Source organism: Scomber japonicus, chromosome 22, assembly GCF_027409825.1.
Source record: "Scomber japonicus isolate fScoJap1 chromosome 22, fScoJap1.pri, whole genome shotgun sequence".
NCBI lineage: Eukaryota > Metazoa > Chordata > Actinopteri > Scombriformes > Scombridae > Scomber > Scomber japonicus.
Window position 1 is genome coordinate 9490568 of NC_070599.1, and position 23407 is coordinate 9513974.

The 23407-nt window shown below is 39.2% G+C and overlaps 1 protein-coding gene across 1 annotated transcript; it reads right to left on the reverse strand.

Moving 5' to 3' along the window:
- Positions 1-3437: 3437 nt before the first annotated feature.
- Positions 3438-21803, reverse strand: si:dkey-183c6.7 (urea transporter 2). The gene is made up of 8 exons (XM_053343070.1): positions 21677-21803; positions 20586-20775; positions 19945-20073; positions 18801-18990; positions 15052-15199; positions 6040-6174; positions 4069-4118; positions 3438-3620 (listed from the first exon to the last, which is right to left on the reverse strand). The coding sequence occupies exons 1-8, from the start codon at positions 21801-21803 to the stop codon at positions 3438-3440; spliced, it is 1152 nt and encodes a 383-aa protein (XP_053199045.1).
- Between the last annotated feature and the right edge of the window lie 1604 nt (positions 21804-23407).

Genomic DNA, 23407 nt, shown 5'->3' on the forward strand with positions numbered 1-23407 from the left:
ACGCCTGGCTGAGGATTACCAGGGTTAGTCAAGTTTCAAGGAAATCAACAACAGAATTGGTTGAATTGGGGGCAGAGTGCTTGATGACAGCAGCTAGATAGTTTTTGACATTCATATGTATCTTTGCTGTTGTTTTTAAAAAAGCAACAAGTTAGCTATAAACAGCTATAAAAAGAATTGCTGTTCACAGTTGCAATAGATGTGTAATTGCATAGACTACCTGCATCATCATTAAGTGATCAGTTGAAAAAATTAAAATGTATTAGACTACTAGAATTTAAAAAAGAAAGTCTTGTAAAAGGACCCTTAATAGCACTGAAAACCTATTTTCTCAATCAGCTTCTTACTGTAAGTGTTTGAATCTAACATCAATACATTTTCTGCCAAAGTTAGAACAGCTTTGACCATTTTTTGTGGGCGACTGCTGTATTATTTTTGTATGTGCTCTACTCACTTTAGTTAGAAATGAGTAGGACCCTGTTGGAAAAGGTGATTGTTATGCACCAATCAGGATTTAGCAATATTTATATCAGCATTTGGCAGTTGGTGAATGTTTTGGCCACTGTTAATCAAATACAATCAAATCATATGCACACTTTCCTGATGAGGCATGTGAGTTTAATTTTTGAGAGTTTTAATGTAATAGAGAGATACTTTCAGTTTGAAACCAGGTTTTCAGGAGCTTTAAGGCTGCTTTTGACAGTTAACAGGCCAGGACATGAAGCTAGTTTATGTACAGCAGAGTTGCTGATCTTAAAGTTATCATGTGGAGTTTCGGACTACAAGCAAGGCTCTTACGAGTGGGTCCGTGTTTTGTTTGTATCGCTCACCCAGGTTGTGTGATTCATAACCTACCAGTTGTTATACACTATTCTTTTGATTGACAGGTGGTGTTGATGATGTACCAATAAATATAGCAATGTTCCATCAAAAGCAGTGAAAAAGAAGACTACTAGCTAACAAACCTGGGTGTAAAGAATGCATTAAAGTACTGTATTAAAAGCAATTTTCTTAGTAGGGGAATGCATTCAGTATTTTTTGTTAGACCAAGATCAAGTCTACATACATACTTCAACCATCTGCCCTGCTGAAGTGTCCTTAAGCAAGGCACTAAATCCTTATGACATGGTTAAATCATAACAATCTTAACAATCCCCCTCCTCACCAGCACCACAGCTAAACTGCTCTTAAGCTGTTGATCTTGTGCTCTGCTCCCACAGCTTTCTACTGTACATGAGCAGTGATTTTTATTTCCTTAAAAAGATCGGATGTTGTTTTCTAGCTCCTGTCCTGTCGATTCAGTAGAGTCTGCTAACACCAGACTAGACCCAGGCTAGACCCAGGCGCGGCGTCACTGTTTACACTCGCTTAGTTTTAGATGAATGTTTACATGCATGAAGAACAATACGTTGTGTGGCTGTTCACCAAGTAGGATTACATGTATACTGACATAGACACGATCATATAATTTCAATGAAACGCTCCAACATGGCAACATTAAACGAAAATATTTTTATTGGATTTTTTTCCCAGCCATTATAGCTGTTAGGAGTCTTAGGAGAAAACATAAAAACAAATGCATGTAAGCTAAAATTCATTAGAAACAGTAAAAATCATCACGTTTTTCAGATTTCTGTGAATGAAAACAATCATGTAGACACATATGTAGACACACACACACACACACACACACACACAGACTCACTGACACACACTTATCTAAAGTTTACACTGGGTTTAATTGGATATATTAAATACCTCTCTCTCATTTCACATCATTTACAGCTTACAGTTGTTATATGCTGTGTGTATACTTTGTACTTGGTGTGTATGTGTGTTTGTCCATAATACATATTAGGACAGCTTTGTCATTCTGCCTTTATTCTGAAACATGTTGAACATAACCATACATATAAAAATACAAAATACAAAATACACACACACACACACACACACACACACACACACACACACACACACACACACACACACACACACACACACACACAGTCATGCTAAAAGAAGCACAACAGCACTCACAATCAAATCTTCAACTGAAAGTATGTAGAACTACGAATGTTCATTTTTTGTAATGCAGCTTAAAAAAAGACACAACTGTTTGTGCAAGTATCTATATTTATACTTTTGTTCTTTTTTTATATTTATGCTCTATCAATCACAGACTGAAAGGCACTTTTGTATGTTTCTTCTTATTACCAACCTCATCACCATTGTCAGTGAGGAAGTTCATGATAAGATGATCATCTCGTCCCATAAAAATTGTGTAGACAAAGAAAAAAGAAAAAAAAATCCTAAAAGCACTGAGATAGAAATGCATGATGTTAAGAAACATTTTAGAAATGATGTCATTGTTTGTGGCAGAATGTCTCTTCATCTGTATGGAAAAAAACAACCTTTTTTTAATCGTCCTACAGTTTATGGTGTGCACATTTAAAAATGTGTGTCTGAATGTGGGCATGTGGGTCTGAGAATAGAGATGGTAAACATAAAAATAATTTACACAGGCAAAATAAAGCACTGTGAAAAAAAAGAACCACAGCTAAATACTTCACTTTTTAAGATCATTTAAAATAAAAACAACAATAACAATAATTCCAACAGTTGCTTTTAACCTCCTGGCTTGAGCAGCTGACCACTCAGTCCATTTCAGACACACATTACTTGTCTGTTTGTTCTCATCGTCTCACTGTCCCCCTGCACCGAGGTTCATGTACAGTATGTTTTTACAGTGCAGTGCTATATATAGGTTGTCCATGCAGGGTAAAAAAAAATTACTGTGGAATTCAGTCTGTGTTTTTATTGACAATAACAGTAAAGCTGTCATTTTAACAATAAATGATTTTATTGAACTGACTTGATTTCATGCCTATTAAAAGAAGTTTTCTTTCCCTTTACCTTGGCTGTTTCATTGGGGTTTTTCATGTGTTGTAGTAAAAAATGGTGACTGCCTGGGAAACTGGTGAAAGGGACAGAAACACAGTCACCCAGGTGGCAAAAACTTTGTACAGAAAAAGGTCACAATAATAAAGAGGTGAAGGTCCCAACTCTGATCATTTATAAACATTTTATTGCTGAATATAAGTAGGTACCTAGCAGATAAAACAACAAAACAAAGGACTTCCTCTAAGTGTTGAATCTCCTCATTAGAGTCACTGGTAAGGCTATGGTGAAATGGCAGTGTCTGAGCATTTATTTATAAAACATATACAATAATAATAATGTGTATAAATATATTCCTATCCAACTCAGCAGTTACTATACTTAATCATAAAAACATCTGCTGCAGTTCTAACTGTTTAAACAGTCAGTTTGGCTTTTAGTCCTCAAATACACAGAGTGATCCGGCCCTGTGTCCATCTGTCTGTGAGTGTGCATGCATATGTGTATGTGCGTGTGTTTGTGTGTGTGTCCTGGTGCTATACATCAGTGCTCTCTCTGTCAGCAGTGTTCCCAGCCTCCCATTGGCTGCGGGAGCGTAAATTGTCTTCCGGCGCCCTGACTTGACCAATAGGGATGCGGTATGCTGCTAAACTGCCGTTCAGCAGTAACATCAGTGTAGCTGTCAATGTAGCTGCCCAACTGCACGCTGGGAGACCCACCTAAGGAAAGAGGGACGGGGTTTTTTAATTATGTAAAAGATTGGGTGGAGTGAGTGAAAAGATTTGTTATGTGTTAAACATACACAACTAAATGCAAAGTGTATTGGGGAAATAAATCTATAATAGAACCTTTTTATACTAACATTTCATTTTGGCATTGGTCAATTTATACCCTTTCACTAAGGTGTCAGCTGTATGATATGATTCATGGACCAACTACAACTGAAACTTGTGCTGAAACACTGGTAAAAAAAATCCAGCTTCCTTAAAAAAAGTAATATCCCAAAAGTTATGTCACCAACAGTTCAACTTCACATTGCTGTTTGGTATGAAAGAAAATCTGAAACACGAATGAAATCACCCTATAGGTTTAGAAATGCTTCATAAAAAGCACTGCAGGCTTCTTTGTGTTGCAGCTTCATACATGGCTTGAGGTGTGTGTACTTACCGTTCCCAGCAGATTACGCAGAGCAATGTCAGAGTATGCAGAGAGGAAGGCTGCGGGGGGGAAAGAAAAAGTGACTTAGAGCTAAATATATCCTCACACACGCTCTTTATCTTTCTCTAGGTTGCTGACGTACATACATACAGTGGCAGGAGCAGAGGTTGACTGCAGTTGCCTCTGATTGTTGACAAGCTGAAATCTCCAATTAAGAGCAATTTACCAAATGGGAACAAATTATCTCCCTGCCAAAGTGGTCAGTGCTAATGACCAGCTAGGTGCTCCAGCTGCAATTTCAGATGTGATTGTGTGCATGATTTTTCCGGTTTGGCTGTATTCATGAGAGTCAGACAGGGAAGCTGAGTCTAAATGAATCAATTAAATTAAGCTTTGACCAAAATGAATTAACCTCTCTATGCAATTAATGTCATTCAGCAAAGAGAAATGTAACTTTAAAAGAAAGTGTAAAAAGATATGAAGGAGATGGCTTAGATAAAGAGACAGGGCAGGAAATGAGGAAATTAATTTAGATAAGTAAAGAAAGATAAGTATACACTATAGGAGCAGGCTGAATAAGCTACTCATCAATTTCAGAGGTGCCATTGAGTTTAGTCAAAGCATATCTGCTGACTGTCTTTGGTCATTAGTGCCCACATCCCTCCACATTTATGCATTATGAAGCATGTGATTGATTCAGTGGGATGAGTTAGTGATTTACTGAGAGGAGCAGTGATGCAGTCAGTGACCATGCGACATTTCTGGTACTCAGTCGGCTCACAACTTGATGGTCTTCAAACACAAGCAGGTGGATTTTATGATGGTGTGAGCATCACATAAAATAACAGTTTTATTTCTACTATCTAGTCTAGGACAGAGAGTCTTATAAAAAAGTTATGTAGCGTTACTGGCATCAGAAAGCACTGGAGACTGACATTGATTCTCGAGTCTTTTTTATGTGTCTCTGAGAAAAAAAAAGTGTTTATAGATCAAAAAGTATGTAGCTGAACAGTTTGATGTGTTTCTTTGGTTTCAAAATTCACAACAGCCATTCTAGTGGGACTAGAGTTGAAAGATGGAAAAAAAATAAATAATAATGGATAAAACCTACATCTGGATTTTTTAAAAAGTGCAATTAATTTAACATTAACTGGTAAAAGATCAAGTTTAATTGCTGAAGCTACAGGCTAAGGTTGAAGGATTATAAATAAGTGTGGATTTAGTATTCTTTGCAAGACTTTTTATTCAACATTTCATTTTATGTTTATTTATATGTGTGTTCAGTTAAATCAAAACATTTCATATAAACACTAAATGAGATTTGGATTGAATTGATCTATTTCAGCTCTATATGTACAGAGACAACGAGAAAATCAGCTTATGGCTGTTTCAGCACCATGGACAGAGCGTGTTGTTTGTTCCTGTCGCCCTCCAGTGGCTGAGTACAGAAATGACAACAATAACAACAAAAGCAGATAGATTTGAATCTATATCTTAATATTCCTGCAAAATACAAGAAAGGTCAACTAGTCTACAGCTGAATATCTCAGAATCATATTAATTAGTTTTTTGTTTCTGCTTTAAAAGCAATAACAAGTTGAGTTAAAGCCAGACCGTTGGTGGACAGATTTTAGCTTGTAGTTGCAAGGCTTCAGAATGGAATGAGTTGGAACATGGATCTCATTATTCTCTATGCAAAATCGAATTTGTGAAAACTCTATGATGTATCATTACCAAAAGTCCTAACAAATTCTCAGTGAGAGAGGGTTTGATACATGTAGTACAAACACATTGGGAGGAGTTGTAAGATAAAAAAGTGAATGGAAGAAAGTGTGCTATATAAAAACATCTGCACATTTTTTATCTTTCCTGGCAAAGGAAGTATTTCAGTTACTATACGCACTTAACATGTATAGATAGCAACTGTGTGTGTGTGTGTGTGTGTGTGTGCATGTGCGTGTGTGTGTAGTTGTGACTCACCACTGGCAATGGCATACAGGTGAGTCCTCCAGCTGAAGGTAAAGAAGAGTCCTCCAACAGCCATGCAGCCCAGAGCTCCATTAAACCCTGATAGACCTGTGTACAGAGAGTCATGCCGCACTGCCACGGATAAACCTGCACACACACACACACACACACACACACACACACACACACACACACACACACACACACACACACACACACACACACAGATCGTCTTGTTGAATATGCAGTACTAAAATAATCCATGTGATGGTGCTAGACACATACTTTTACATTATTGTCTTCAGTTCAAGATTGAATTTGCATGGAACCTAATAAGGAAATCATGTCTTGTATTTCTGATTTGTCCAAATTGGAATACATTTTCTGTGTTCAACCATCAGTCATGTGATGATGATGATGATGATGATGATGATGATGCGTATGTCCAGGCCAGACCAGGCAAAGGGAGAAGCACTGACAAAGACCTGCTCTGTCTTGGGTGAGCTGGAATTACACTAAAACAGATGGATTTACCTTCTCCAGTCTTTTACTGTAATTAGACTGTATGAGAAATGAGATGAGGAGACATGAGAGAGAGTGAAAGATCCAGAAGAGATTGATCTCAGAGGACTATTAACCTCTGAGGAGACTTAATCCCCCTTTTTACTTGCATTAGTATCTCTAATATTTATTTTCTCATCACCTGAAAAATTCAAATGACACTTTAACATATCCCTGTGACACCACAACCATAACATTAACATATTTTTTGAGACAGCTTTTCACCCCTGATTCCATCACTAAACCTCTGAGGTGCGGCTGCGGAGTATTGTTGTAGTAGTTGGATGAACATCAGGTCAATGTCTCACCACTGACTCACATCCATACTAAACAGGCATCACACTCTGATGCTGAGGCCATTAGCAGATTTTGCAGAGGGCATGTTGACCCAGGTAAATCTCACTAAGGCCAATGGCATTGACCTTTTCACTACTGGCCTTCAGCAGCTGCTGCAGTGTGTCTATCTACCCACACGTGAGTGAGAATAACAATAAAATCCCACTGACATCGGAGAGAGTAGGGCCACTGAGTTCAGCTGCAAATGCCAGCAGGCTCCATTCAGAATAAGGCAGCAAAATGCTGTCAATGATTTTAAAATATTTAAAATCAGCAAATATGTTTGGTCTATGTATATACTGTATAATATATTGCAAATAAAAATAATAATAAATAATAATAATAATAAATAAATAAATAATAATAAAAATAAAGCAAACAGTCTTATTATGGGTTGTTAAACCCCAGAAATTCCTGCAAACCACAGATTTGATTGCAAATTCCTTGTTTGAAGTTCCTCAAATCCTTTCAAATTTGTCTCCTTCACCCTCACCTCCATAGAGACTGAAGAGACACTTCAAGGATGTAATTGAGCAGAACCTTGAGTTTTGATTTTTTTCAGATTTACTTCTGCTACATTCTGTCACATTTGACACTGGTAATATATTTATTTTTATTGGCCACACTTTGGCCCAGACAGAGATATCTCAATAACTATTAGATGAATAGCTATGAGATTAGATACACATGGTACCCAGAGGATGAATGCTAGTGATTCTAGTTTTCTATAGCACCACCAACAGGTTCAAGGACTTATTCAGTGAAATATACTGGCAATAATGGATTGGTATGAAATTACAGATATTAACTGTTGTAGCTTTTCCTCTAGCGCAACTATGAAATTCACAGCTATGACTGGACCACCATGAAATTAGGCATTGCTCTTAGGAGGAATTCAGTGACTGTTTTAACTTTTCATCTAGCACCATCACCGAGTCAAACATTTAATTTGTCCAATATTTTGCTTTATAAACAAATATTCTAGCTGCAACACTAATGACTTTCAGCTGCCACTGTAATTTGTGTTAATGCCAATTAGCAAATTCTAGCATGGTAACACAGTAATATGTGAAATTGCTGCTACATCAAAACGTCATTGTGAGCTTGTTAGCATGCCAATGTTAGCATTTAACACAACAGAGCTGCTAGTACTGTATGGTTGTAGAGTATCTGTAAATGGGGGCGGACAAAAAAAAAGAAGAATAAATTAGCCAAATACAACACCACCACCTACAGCCTGATAAATTATGCTGCACACCAAGCCAGAAGGCACAATGCAGTGTGTGTGTGTCTCTGTGTGTGTGTACAAGCAGAGGCCATCAGTCCTATTGCCCCACCCAGTTAATATTCTGCTGCTACTGTTCAACCCTGAAAGAAATTAGCTTTAACATACTCACAAACTGTTTCTTTGACACATACAATACTTATATTTGTGGGAGCATGAACCCTACAGCAGGGATGGTGCATTCTTACCTTGCTCAGCCAGAGTAATATCATAAAAAATTACTGAATGCTGTGTGACTGTGCAGAAGAGTGACCCCCTAACCACCCATTTGCTCTAGGCTATGTATTATTCACATGCACATGCACAAGGCTTGAATGTGCTACTGGGTGAAAGAATATCAATAGTCTGTTTGCACTGTCATGCAACAACTTACTGTAATTTATCGTAATTGTTACATTTTAGTCAGAAGAAGCTTTTTCAGATCTTGCTGAAACTATAAAATGACTGAAATGACATATAAATATTCATATAAATACTGTCATTTGTTTTAGATTAGCTCCTGCTGCAGCTGCTCCACCCTGCATCCTTCCTGTGTTTATACTGCAGGATTTTCCAAAGAATTCATCTGCAGTAACTGTAAATTTTGGAAGCTCTCCTGCAGATAAATGACCCTCAGCCTGTGCCGTGATTGATTTCCTTATTACCGGCCTCTCCCAGCTGCAGTTTAGCAGTCTGGTCCTGAAGCAGACTGACCACACCCCAGTGCTGCCTCTTCATCTGTGTGTTTCTGCTGGGCTACTCTGCCCTCCACTCCCTCTCCCCACTATCTGTGTTTGTTTGTCCTCTCTCACAGCTACTCTCTTCTCTCTTCTGCACTTTGGTCTTTAAACGGTCTGGCTCCCTCTCCACTCGTCTTGTCTCTTCCTAATTCCACATTTGATTACCTTTCTCTCCATCCTCCATCTTCCTGCTGTTACCATTTCCCTTTGTTTCTCTCACACAGTGCTTCCCTTACTTGTTCCCTCTATCACTCCCCTCTGCTCCCCTCTGCTCCCCTCCACCCCTCCTCACATAGGAGTGTCATTAAAGTCTAATGGCAATGTGAGAGGGAGGCCCTGGAGGATACGAAAATTTTAGTATTTTTCTACTCTGTGTGTGTGTGTGTGTGTGTGTGTGTGTGACTGATGTTACGGATGAGTCAGGGAGTTCTTATCATATTAAACCCGGTATCTCCTCTCCATTTCTCTCCTCTCCTCTCCTCTCCTCTCCTCCCCTCTCCTCTCCTCACATCACCTCATCTCACTTCACCTCACCTCACCTCACCTCACCTCTCCTCTCCTCCTCTTCCCTCCTTTCCTTTCCTCTCCTCTCCTTTCCTCCTCTTCCTTCTTCTCCTCTCCTCTCCTCCTCGCCTCTCCTCCAGTCATTGCCTGCATCCAACCACAGTGACTGGTTGCAGACTAAATGGAGGACAGCATAATAGGTTGGAATGAACAACTGAAATGAACTGTGTATAATGCCTTGTTTTGCAGTGTTAGTGGGTAATAGCCAACTTTGCTTTGGGAGCTTTGCTCTTCATTCAGTGGATGGATCCATCATTCTGTCCTTTGATGCCTTCAGGGTGACAACTGATGCAGCTAAATGGATTGCTCTGTATTTGGGCTCATTTGTTACCACTGTCTAGATACCAGCAGCATGAGCTGTAGAGGGAAGTGTTGTTCTGCTTTGTGTATATAGCTACATAGATACCTTTATTTACTCAGGGGAAACCAATTGTGTGCAATGCTCTCATTTACGATGGTGCCCTGCAAATGCAGTAAACAAGTTATATAACATAAAGTGTAGAACCAACAATCGTATACCAGACATAAATACAACAGAAACACGAGACAAATCACTTACAAAATACAAAAGAGAAAATTGCAGTAATAAAGATAAAAGACAAAGTGGACACATTAAAAAAAGCATCAGCTTTCATTATAAAATATCACAATATTAAAATTTTAGGGATAACAAATTACAAATAATTAAGGGAGTACTGAAGCGTATTCCACCTATTAGTAGCATACAAGTGAAGTTCTGAGTAAGTTTTTCCTACTTAGGTGTTCATATGGGATATCTGACCTTGGATATCCCATATTTCTAAGTCTTAAAAATAATGATACATTTAAAAAATGGTAGCTTATTTATGATTGCTCTATACCACCCTATCTTCTCATAGAGGATACAATGATGGGTTCTAAAACTGTCACCAGTAATAAATCTAAAAGAACTGCGACAGCATAAATGTGTTCGGGGGTATAGGCATGCATGTAAATTACATCTGTCATCCAGCACTGATACAAATGTACAGTCTACTGCTAGAAGAGAGGCACTGCTTATATCTGTAAAAGAAGCTTAATTTATACTTAAGCTTTTTTGTCAGTGCCTCGACATGAGCTTTAAATTTGATGTGATTATTCTCTATTTCTACCAGCATTTTTCTTACTTAGATATTTATTTCAGATGTTGTTTAGGCCTGTTTCTCTGCATTCTTCTTTATTTGTGAATGCTTCTAATGCTTCAAACCATGTGTGGTACCATTGTAAGTTTGTGTTTTATCTATCAATGAATGAATAAAACCTCTATTTAATCAGTAGCTCACAGAGTAAAAATGTGTGTATTTGTTACATTGACTAAATAGCACCTAACAGAAATTCCAATGTAGATGTAGTTAGTTTTGTATGTGGTCAAAAGCATTTGCAGAGAGTCACAAAATTGGCATGGCTTACTTCATTCCTATCAGTCACTGACAGAGAATTCTTTAATCATTACCCAGACTGTATACAGGCAGTTGCTCTTCTTAAGGACTGTTATACAACACTCAGACTGAGTCAAGACCATTAGTGTACAGTTTGGAAAGTAACTGTGAATAGCTAAAATAAAGTTCTATAAGTGGGTGTTACTGTGCCCTCTGTATTTTGCCTCAGGTGCAGATGGTGTAAGCATCCCTACGCATTATGAAGTTGCCATAAAGAGTATAACCCTCATGTCTCCTTCACCAAAACAAACAAACTCCTCTCCTCCTCTCCTCCTCTCCTTTCCTCTATGCTATCTGGTGCTCTGTCTACATTATATCAAACCAGAGACGACAGATGTGAGATTCCTACTTGAAAATGTATTCAATGCGTAATTTCACATCAATGAACACAAATTGACTTTAAGAAGTCAAGCTCAAGCTCAAGAGTTGAGCAGTGAACTCCGGTTGACTCCTCCGACTGCCTCACACTCTATCTGATCCCTTTTTGAAGTGTTTCGACAACTATTCTCATACACCATAAACACAGCAGGGGGGGTGGAGGCTCTGGCCTACATACAGCCCCTGAACTCCTCCTCTGGAAACCCCTTGTGGGAATAGTTTACACCACCACACTGAGTGACAACTCTAAATATGGCCTCACGATCTCTTTTCCTCTACCTCACCTGAGCTACTGTATCATTCTTGCTCCCTCTCATAGACAAACAAAGAAGCACGGTGATGATGATGATGACATCACCCACACACACATCCTCACACACACTCCCTGCCATCTCTTCCCGGAAACAATCTCCACACTCAGCATTTTGCAGGTGGTAAAGGATAATGAATGCAGAGAAGCAGAGGACAGAACGATGTGAGTAAAATAATATTAGGGGAACAGTTATTAAAGATAATGAGATGAGACGATTAAAGAAGATAAAGAACTTAAAAAGAGTAAAAGAGGGGTTGTTCATGGAGGGGAAGTAAGACAGGAGATGAAAGACAGAGCCTGGCACAAGAGGAGAGTGTCTTTTCACACTAAGACAGACACATTTTAAGATCTCTTCATCATTCAGGGGTTCCTCTTTTCTTCCTTGCTGCATATATAAGCATCTTTTTTACATTTTGACACTAATTTTTCACTTCCCTGCTTCCTTTTTCCTCTTCAACTCGTTATCCCTTTTCTCTCCACTCCATCGCCATCTGACACTTTTCTCTTTGTTTTTCTTGACACTGATCCTTCTTTTCCTCTCTGGTTCTTTGTCACGCAGGATTAAGTATTGAATCTGACCTTGTAGCACTTATTCACACTCTTAACTTTCTCACTGTGTGCCGCAGCTTCATTTGTTTCTGTGTGTGTGGGCGCATGTGTGAGTTCAGGGCAGCCAGGTCCCCAAACTTAATGGTGGAAAAAACACTTCTAACAATACCAAAAGTTCAAATCTTGAGATAACAGCAATGAAAAGTGGTGAACTTTTTACATATCGCTTTTCTGCGCACATTACAAAGTGCTAAACAATACAAAAGATGAGGACAAAAGAGAAAAATAAAGAATGGTAAACATATTAAAATGATAGCAAAGCCAGGCAACAGGTCAAATGTAAAAATATATTATACCATAGATTTAAAAGATGATATTGAAAGGGTATTTAAAGCATATTTATACCCAACAAAATCCCATCAAAAGATGAAAATCAACAATGTGTTAGTTTATGTCTCAATACTCTCTGACATCCCTACCTTATCTGTGACACTCAGCTGCAAGTCAATTCACTCCTGCTAAGATTTAAATCTTGTATAAAATGTCCAAAAAATATATAGCTTCATTTTTATAAATGACTCAGCTTTGCACTGTTGATTTAAGCAAAGTTTACTCAAACAAGTGAAAGTTGTGTTGGGGATTACTTTTTAGATGTGGATTAATACGCATGTGGTGTACAAGGACAGTATAAATGGAACTAAATCAAAAATAAACTCATGATAATGAAAAATAGAGAAAAGAGGGAACATGTGACCCAGCACAATAATGTGGTTCATTGATGTGTTTTCATGGTTTTGGACAACAATAGAGCTCTATGATATTGAGAAATAGAAGATTTTATCAGGCGTTGGCTACACAGATAAGCACTTATAGGCATATCTTTGGTTTTCATGGGATTAGGCAAAAAGAAAAATATTGTATATTATTTAAATTCATGATAAACTCAAAGACAACCACAAAAGACAGGGAAGACTTGATGGAATATGCTACTGTCCTTTAGAATCAGTTAAAAGACCACTAGCCGCATTTCACATTTACATAAGACGGGAGATTGCCTCTGCCAGAGCCCCGAATTACAAGTACCCAAATGAGAGATAAAAAAAGGATAGGTGACTTTTTGAAGATCAGTGAAGGCTGGTAATGACTTCATTTTGACTGGAGAGAACATGGAAAAACTATTAAGGGGGAAGGACTGAAAAAAAAGGTCGGAGAAATGGAGAGGACATACAAATGACAGCAATTGGACCTTCTATTTGCTATTTTGCTCTTGTGCATTTAGCTGCCACGCTCCAGCAGGCAGTTTCCTCTCGGCTCTGTTGCCTACACAATCTCATTACAGTCACATCTCTTTGATTACTTTCTTGTGACACTGTTGTTTTTATTGCAGCAGTTTGTGTATGTGAGTGTGTGTGTGTGTACCTGCCACTGTTAGCATGTGTCCACGCCTTGGGTTTATGCAAGTGTGTATATGCACAAACTCACTCCCACTCCTCTGTTTTCAACAGTATGACTCATAGCTGCTAACGCAAACACTCTCACATACACACACAACAGTGTTTCAGGAAACTGCGTTGTACTCATAACAGTAGATAGAAGCAGGGGGCTAAAGTCTTCCAGACTCCCAGCATTTCTTGTTCTTCCTGAACAGAGTAACAGTGAGGCAGATGTAAAATGCAGATGCAGCCACAGGCCTCCGTGTTTGTATATAAGCCAGTGATTATGAGAGCTCTGGCTAATTGCTCTGTGTCTTTTGGAGCAGCCTGTGGGCAGCTGCTCCTGCTGCTGCTGCCTGTTTTACAATTTCATATTTTATACGTGCTGCTGACATTCTGTCTTATTGCCAGAGGGATTCATAAACCTCACCCGCCTTTAACCTCGTTAAAACGTACTGTAATTCAACATTTGTCATGCAGCATGCTGGGCCTGAAATCTATATGAGGTTATGAGTGATGGTTTTATAAATGGAAGTTTTTTCTCTGACACCTAAACACAAAAGTGAATGATACCGCAATATGCTTTTGGCACAGGTAAGATGACCAGTGCAACTATGGTAGTGCTGATACTTTTACATTATAGTTCAGCATTGCTATGGAGCTATGACTGAAGTGGAATTGATATGGTTAAAAAAACATGAGGGGATGCTGTTTAACTTTCCAGCTGTGTCTTTCCAATCACAATTCATCATACAAATTAAGAAACTAGGGTGTTTATTGAGGGTGGTCCAGCCATGTAGCTCATACGTCCATAAAGTCAGGAAACTCAGAAGAGACAGATAAAAAATGGTCAAGATATCAAAACAGTGGGTCCTGCTTTTTCCATGAACCCATTTTAACTAGTAAAGTACTACATTTTTCAAAAACCTTGCTTCCAGTTTGACACACAGGCTTTCCATTAAACATGTGTCCTGTCTAAGCCTGAACTCAGGTAACCTGTCAGTCTTGACAAGGCTTCTGAAAGCCACAGAGGCAGCTCCTTTCACAGGCTGAGTGTTACTCCCCATGACTACTAAAATGACCTTTCTAAGTAAAAATCAGTGAGGGTCACTTTATATGATAATGCACAAGAGGTTAGACTGGCAAGGTGTGCAAATATTGCAATACATGCAGTTTTTGTACATTTACCATAAATATTTATGATACATTTGTTGTTAACTCTGATGAATCAAAACAACCCAGGTTGTGTTTGCAATTTTTATGGAAATGTAATAAACAGACCCAACCACTCCTGTGTCTAATGTGACAATGTCCTTATCACATCACAATGTATGAGGCTGGTTGTTGATGGGACAGACCAAGATAAAAACACTTTAATATTTCCATTTTCCTCAAACACAACCGCATAAAAGAACAAGCTGAGACTCACCGGCCAATGTTCCAACTGCTGATCCCAGCACAGCATGGACAGCCAGCAGTGGAGAGTAGAGTACAACAGCTCCCAGGATTAGTATGGAGGGCCCCAGAGCACCACAGGCGAAGATCTGACCTACTCCGAGAGGGATACCACGCAACACCTGACCAAAAGACAGAGGAATATAATTTAGCATACATACAAGTTGAATATAAAAGTATTTTAAAAAGTAGGAACACTTAAAATAACATAACGAGAAAATGTGTGGAAGCTATTCAGTGGCTCTTTTCCCAGTCGAGATCTTTTCTTCACCCAGTTAAACACACGCACACACTCACATACACACATATGCTGCATTCCCAACAGGCAGTGAGAAGTGAAGGGTTTCCATGGCGACGTGATGGGTGCACCTGCCCGTCGCTGATATTTACTAGTCATAAATGCTGTTTAATTATATCGCTGCCACACAACTCTTTGTGCGCTTGTGTGCGTATGCTTCTTTGCGTGCACGTGTGTGAGTGTGTTTGTGTGTAAGATTAAATGCGCCGTGGTTGTGGTGCTGCAGCCAGAGCGCCATCCTCAGCCCAGTGAAAGCTGGAGACATTAAATATAAATAGGACTGACGTCATCACCATCTCTGGAGAGAACCAGAGGAAAGATGAGAGGAGGAGAGGAGGAAGAAGGAAACAGAGATGGGTGAAAGAAATGGAAGGAAGAGAGGAATAAAAAAGATGAAAAAGGGGAAACATAGAAGAGGAGAGAAGGGGGGGGGGGGATCTTGGGAGGAGATTGTTTCCCATTAAGAACAAAAATGGGGAAAAGATCTGTGACTTTATTGTGCTGTCCTTGAAAATTGCCCTGAAAAATTGTTTTGTTTATTGTGAACTCAACTTAGGAAAGAGAGGAGAAGAGGATCAAAAAGACATAGGCAATTAAAACAGTGATGGAAAAAGTGAAGAAGAAGTAGGAGGATGGAGATTTGCCTGCCAGGAGCAAAGAAATGGAGAGAGAGACTGAAAAGAAGAGAAGCAGAAAGATAAAACGAAGGATTTAGAGGTTTGAGATCTCTCAAGTAGGAATGAGAGGGGCAGCGTTTATAAGGCGAGAGGTAGACAGATGGAAAGGGAACAGGCAGGAAAAGATATGAGCTGAATATTAAAAAGAAAGGAGAAGTGATGGAGGGGAGACATAATCTGAGATGGAGGGGCAGGAACTTGTAGCGAGGGACGTTCTGTGCCACGGGGCACGATGCTCGTTAATAGAATCGTGTGTAAATCTTGACTTTATATTCAGGACACCTAACAGCGCTGAGAGGGTTTAGCCGGCGTAGCTAATCTAGTTTAAACAACTTCACAGTCAGTTTGCAGATCGTCGTGTGCAAAAATGTACTCCAACACAGTTCTCCACTCCTGACTCTTATTGTGCATCTAAAACACGAATGCCATTGCTAAATAAATCCAATAACCTAATTAGTCCCACAGTTTTATACCAAGAGGCACTTACACAGCTCTAGTTATATATCGTCTCTGTCTAGAGTTCTGTATGGTGTCTCAAGGTTTTATTCCTGGTGATAATGATGGCCTTTATTTCCACACATCTTTATAGAATCATTTCTTTTTAAATGTTGGTGATTTGTCTTCGTTTGTCTCCTGATGTTTACAGTTTCCATTTGGTCCCTGCAAAATGTGCTCACATGATGGATTCCGATGGGATTACTGTAACATCATGGAAATGCTGTGGGATTTAGAGGGATGCTAAAAATAAAAGGATGGATATTGACCTTCTGGGGAAAGACCAATGTTATTTTTCAATTAAGAAAAAAATCAAAGTGGCTGTTATTTGATCACTCCTTGGCTCTTCCGGTGTTAACAGCAGTTTTAATTGATTTTTTTGCTACCTTGGAAGCACAAAAATAGCATCTAATCACCTTTTAAAGCTAATACAATACAAAAAGTGTCTTAAACATTTACCTATTACTTTACATATCCAGCAGATAAAGAGAAAAGTCCAACATTCACTGTCCTTGTGCCTCTGTTCTGGCATCCACCCACTCCTGAGGGAAATATTTGTCTCTTTAGCCGCTAAATGATTCATCATGTTCAGTTAGTGGCTAACTTTGTCTGTCAGTTGTTTGGTACTGGGTAGGTGGAGTACAGAGGGTTTATGCACATGAGAAAAAAGTGCTGATGATAGTAGAGAAGTTGTGAGCCTTAAAAACCAAAACAATGAGCTGAAAGATGGTAAAAGGCTGAGCAGAGCTGAGGGCAACTGCAGAAAGACTTTGAGAGTTAATAACATTACACATACTGCAATCAACTGACACATTTTTTGTATAGGAAAATATTGATTAGTGCATCTTTAAATCATCTAATTGTACAGTATATTGGACATATGCTACAATATTTAGATTTTTTCATGGATCTGAATGTGAGTTTTTGTCTGTACAATCAGCACAGTTGTCGATATGCAAAAAAAAGAAATCTGCCCGTACATCGCCCTTCATTTGGAAAGAAGATAAACATTTGTGACTCAGATCACATACGGTAATGTATTCTGTCTGTTTCCAAACAAAATTCAGCAGCTCTTCAAGCATTGAAATGCCAGTTGGCTCGTAGAGATCAAAAGCCGTCTGCACTGGTCGATGAGTAGTCGGTAAATTCTGGCGCTTAAGTCTCGTGAGAGGCAGTTCAAGGTAACTGCATTTCATTTGAATTCACAAGTCAAACATTTGTTACAAGGTTTACTGAGCAACAGCTTGCATTCTGATGAGGTGGACTCTCACTAGCACAGAGATTTAGGTCTTAAGGTCTTTTTGGTTGTCTCTCTCCCTGGCTTTTTTTAAGGTACCAACTGTCTATAAATTTGTCTTCAGCGTATCTTCTCTGGATCCTAAACCTTACTGACACTCATGATATTTAAACCTGAACTTCTCTGTCCCTCACCAGTTCTGAATCTCATATCTCATCCCACACTAACTGAACAAGATAACACCTTATCTCGAATGCGACAGCTTCACCTCCACTAGTTTCAATCACTAAAATTTGTTAATTAAATCTGTTTGGATTGATTATATTTAGGATATTTCTTAACAGGAGCTCTATCAATGACTGTTGCTAAGTAACTGGTGAGTCATAGCTGGCTGATCTTATGCATATTGTGCTCCTATCAGATACTTGTTCGCTCTAGAGACCAGACTGCAACATGGCAGCTGCATGGAGGATAACTCTGGCCTCAGTTCGGCTTGTTTTTTTGTCTTTCAGTAATATATCCCGTCTCTTCTAATATTTACCTTTGAGACTGCTAATGAGCCGCACCTGTTGTCCTAATAACGCGACTTGATGAGTTGCCTCTGTTTAAATATCACAGCACTGTGTTACTCTGACAGATAGCATCATGATGGCAGCTCGCCTGCTGACATGCTGATGAGGAAAAAATGCTAATTGAGCCTCTGAATGTACTTCCCTTCCTGTCTGGGCAGATTCCGGTAAAAGTAGCAGACTCATAAAACATGGCAAGATGAAAGCACATACATAACCATTAACCTTCAACTAATTCACTACATTATGCACAAGCTATTAAGGTATGACCAAAAATCTTCAGCAGGGGAAGATGTCACAGGTGTGTTTCTTACTTACAGACTTACAGTATTAAAAAGGGTTAGGATTAGGTTTTTGTAAACTGAGATTTGAGAGCTGCAACATCAACCTCAGAGCTCCTAACTGATCTCAATACACACACAAATGTTTAATAAAATGCTTCTGTACCTCAACTGCAATGAGCTCAGTTCCATTGGGCTCCAGCGCCCCTGGAGGTATTGCATTATGGTGCGGGAAATAGGGGTTATCATGTCCGGTACAAAGGAGGTAGAGGACAATGATGATGTTGAAGGGAAACACAGCGACTGGTAAATCCCAACGGTCCAACACTGGGGCGAGACCACTGAATAGAAAGACACTAGAGAATGGGAAGAAGAATAGACATACTGATTATCTTCAAGCTTGCAGACTTTAAACACTGAATACAAAATCTTTCAAAAATGACGTTTGGTGGCATCATGAAGGAACTGGAGGCATTCCTGATTTATTCATTTGGATGTTGTTGTGAGATGCATTTGCATACTATGTTTAGCTTTCAGTCAGGAAATGTGTGTAAAAACATTTGACATAAGTAGGTTGATTTCTTTTGGTTGCCCTGGAAACAGGAAAGTTTTCCAAAGTATTTTAATACAGTGACTCAGAACTGTTGTGACAGAAAAATACGAATAAACATTTCTCAGAGCAAAACATGACAACTAGCTAATCAATTATAAAAATACTTAATGATTTATATTATGTTATCTTTTCAGCTCTGTCCTGGTTTATTGAGATTGTAAAGGATGGACATTTTGATGGTTGGAGGTGCAAACTTAGCTTTTGGTGTGATGCTTTATTGGTTGAAACTTCAGTGATAGAATGTGATTAAGTGATTAAGACTTGTGTTGTGTTTGTACTACTATGCACATCACCTTATGGCTTAAAATACCCAGAATAAAGTGTGTGACCAACAATAGTCAATGTTATTTTTAACCATGGCCACAATCATTCCCCAACCTAAACTACATAGTGTTTATGGTGTAACATGATCAAACCTTCAATGACAGAGAAGAAAACAGACACATAGATCATTCTTTTAATGGTTGAAGGTCTCAGAAAAACATGACACCTTAATGCTAGGGGCACCTGCACATAGCTGTTTTTGGAAGGTAAAATGTTGTTGTTGTTTAGTTTGTTGGACAGCCCCCCCAAAACTGTTGTACTGTGAGAAGTATGTGTGTGTGTGTGTGTGTGTGTGTGTGTGTGTGTGTGTGTGTGTGTGTGTGTGTGTGTGTGTGTGTGTGTGTGTGTGTGTGTATGTATATGTGTGTCTCACCATGTAGCTGACCCCAAGCAAACAGGCAGCAGCAGCCACCAGTACCAGTCTCCAGCCGAGCTGAACACGCCCATCAGCAAAGACACCAACATGCCGTTAAAGCCATGGAGACCTGCCGACACTTCAGCACTACACACACACACACACACACACACAGAAACACACACAGAGACAGATTTAGAGCCGAAGTCTCAGAGTGACACCTAATTTATTCAAAATACCAAGCTTAAAAACATCTGGATACCCAGCTCAACAAGAATTATTTTTAAACCTTAAAACAAGGTTGAACACAAACGTATTGCACTGTGAGTGTCATAAATATTGGGACAGGAACTAAAATAAGAACTGCCGGGCAGTGGGTAAAGGCAGGGGAATCAGTCATGGAGCTGTTATTCTCATGAATTTTAAGTAGAGCCTTCGGACATCTTCAGTCCCAAGCTGAGTAAATTACAGACTTGAGTTACAGAGTCGCCTTCCAAGGAACAGCTAGCTTTTTAATGAGGGTTCAATTATGTAAAAAGGACATTTCTGTTTTGTGTTTTTTAATACTTCATTACATCATTACATCATCATTACGTCATTACAAATGTGCATATAAATGTGTGCTTCTTTGAGCTTGTGTAATATTGCTGTTTATCCACCTGTCTTGTCCCATTATAACAGCTGTTAGCGTAGAGGTCAGTACACCCAGAGTTCCCAGCAGGCCTTGCCAGGGGGAAGCCCAATACAACGCAGCCAGGATGAGGGCACCACACAGCGGGTTGTTTGCTAGAATCACCCTGGCCACCCCTCTGAGGCCCCACACCGCCAGCTGCAGCACAAACCACTTGTCTGAGGAGCACAGAAAAAAAAACACAATCTCTAAAAACAACATTTTCCTCGACAGAGTACAATAATTCCCACCAAACCTTTTGGGATTATAAGCATTTCCCTCATATTATTCCCAAATGTTGTAAAATGCAGCACAAAGCTTGTTTTTTGGTGCCAATTCAGGGCTTCAAAAAAGAGTCAAGACAGGAGTTTAATGATGCTGATCTTTTAAGTTGAAAGTAGAGTGCAGCAGCATTCACAGTGGGAGTGCTGTGATGATTATATCTGCATATTTTAATGGCGATGTAAGCATTTCAGAGTAATTTATTTAGCATTTGGCAATTAAATATAATGCAAGATTTTGTGATGCTCCTCTTTTTGTAAAGTTTTCGTAATTAATCACATTATGACAGGACACAGACTTGATAAATTATTGTCAGGTTCAAGCAACGTAAAACACTTAAAAAATATCAGACAAAGGAAGACAAGACAACAGGATTAGAGTTTCTACTTGCAAGGAGAACGCCAGAGATCTGCTCAGTTTCAATCTCCAACCCGTTCTGAGCAAACCTTGCCGAACCCTTGGTTTTTATTTGGTTCAGGTGTCCCTAATTTACATAGTGTTGCTGCTCTAAAAGGTGGGGGCCACAAGTCGGTCACATACACTTTAAAGATTTCCTGATCAGGGTCACAAGTTGATCAAAGGTCCTGAAAAACAACTTTAAAACAGCATGCTTGTAAACTATAAAGGTTAATGATTATAGAAAGGGGTAAATATGAGATAACTCTATGTACAATAATTCCAACGATTATGATTGTTCCTAATCTTGAACTTAAAGGGCATACCATTTATTATAATTGATGCTTGACTTTAAGAATAGAAGTTAAAAAAAAAAGAGTTGTGCATGAACTTCCTACCCACCATCCATGTACTTATCCAAGTGCACCATGTCTCCGGTACACGACAGCAGACTGTTCAACACACGCTGACTGAGGCTGGCATGTTTCCTTCTGGCCTCCTCTGCCTCTGTTTTGGTATCCATCCACATCCCTGCAGCTGCTGGATGGCACTAATACAAATGTAATAAATATGTTGTGGTAATTCTGGAAATCCCTAAAAAAGTTCCTCTTCCCTTTGATGCCTCCTTGGGTTCTTTTCACTCCTCCGTTGCTTCTCTCTCCCCTTTCCCTTCTTGTTCATCCCTCTTCTTCCGTCTCTCTCTCCTCTCCGGTGAGGTTTAAAGGGATGACTTATAAACTGGTAGACCGGGTAACGTATTCACTCAGCTTTTGACCGTTCGTGCCAGAGAAGAACAAAGTCCATCAAGACTGGTGAAGGAGAAGAGGATTGGTCCATCCCCTCCCTCCTGCTCTGTTTCCACATTTCACAATCACCTCGCACCTCTGTCCTCTCTTCCCCCAGTCCCACTTTGACATCTCATCACCTATTGTTTGTCCATTTAAGCTACTCATCCACTTTTTATTGCAGCATGCGCATCAATGTTTGTCTTTCCTTCATTTGTAGAGCCATTAGTGGACATTGTGTTATCTCAGGTTTATTCAAAAGGGTGTAATATATAACCTGGCTATCTGTGCTGCTCTGCTTCTTGCTTTTCTTTTCTTTTTTTTGAGAGAAAATGGATGCAGGGCAGGAAAATATTATTGACCCCAGCATCTTCTATAACATCTGAGAAGCACTATACTTTTTGACTTTCTGCTGACATTGGATTTAACAAGATCCTTAGACTGATGCTGCTTCTTTTAAGGGATTAGTTTTCTTCGGTTTTGTTGCCATTTTGGGAACAGATGAGAGCCTCTTGAGGTCAGAGAAAAGTCTAAATTGATATCTATATCCTTCTTGTAGCCTTTTTCCTTCCAACTCACATGAATAAAAGAAGATTGTTTTCTTTTTTCTTTTACTTTGTTGAGTGATAGCTCTCCTATTATGATTTCACTTCCACCTGAAGAACAGAGACATGTTGACTTCCGAGAGGTGTGTGCATGTATAGCTCTTTTGTACACAGCCATTAGCAGGCTTAAAGTTCAGCAAGTGAAGGCAATAACAGCATGTCAGATACCATCACAGAAAGAATCTATTTTACTCTATCTTAGCCAGTACAGCAGGGATTCACAAGCCTTGTTTGTGCAGGTGGAAATTGCTGTGCCATTCAAGAGGCCCTGACAGCTCATCTCTCTCTTTCTCTCTCTCTGTCTCTCTCCCTCTCTCTCTGTCTCTCTCTTTCTCTCTCTCTTGCTTTCTCTTCCCTAGCTCTATCCATCTTTTACTTGCTTCAATAAATTCATCCGTCTCCCTCTGTCTGTCTGTGTTCCTGGGTTCATTCCATCAATCACAGGAGAAAGAGCTTCAGATTGACATGCACGCCAGAGTGGGCTGTAATCAGAGGAAGAGATGCAGGTCAACACAGGAAGATTACAATTTGACCTGTGACTGTGTTGTTTTTTCGCCACACAGACACATGCTGTAACGAATATACTGTATGCATTAAGGCTTTCAACATACTGTAGCTGTAGTATTTTATTATTTATGTTCAACACTCATTTTCCATTCCAGACTTATTCTAACGCAGGGTGAAAGTCACTAAATGCATGAATAGGTTACAACACATTCGGACAGTGGAGCCTTTCTAAAGTA

Bases quoted from the DNA above. Each gene is read 5' to 3' on its own strand.
- si:dkey-183c6.7 (XM_053343070.1), bottom strand. From the start codon at position 21,803: ATGTGGATGGATACCAAAACAGAGGCAGAGGAGGCCAGAAGGAAACAT. The intron at 15,200-18,800 runs GTACAGAAGCAT...TCTTTTGGTCAG, and splicing joins CTGAGCTCATTGCAGTTGAG to GTGTTGCGTGGTATCCCTCT. The intron at 3,621-4,068 runs GTAAGTACACAC...CTCTTTCCTTAG, and splicing joins TGCGTAATCTGCTGGGAACG to GTGGGTCTCCCAGCGTGCAG.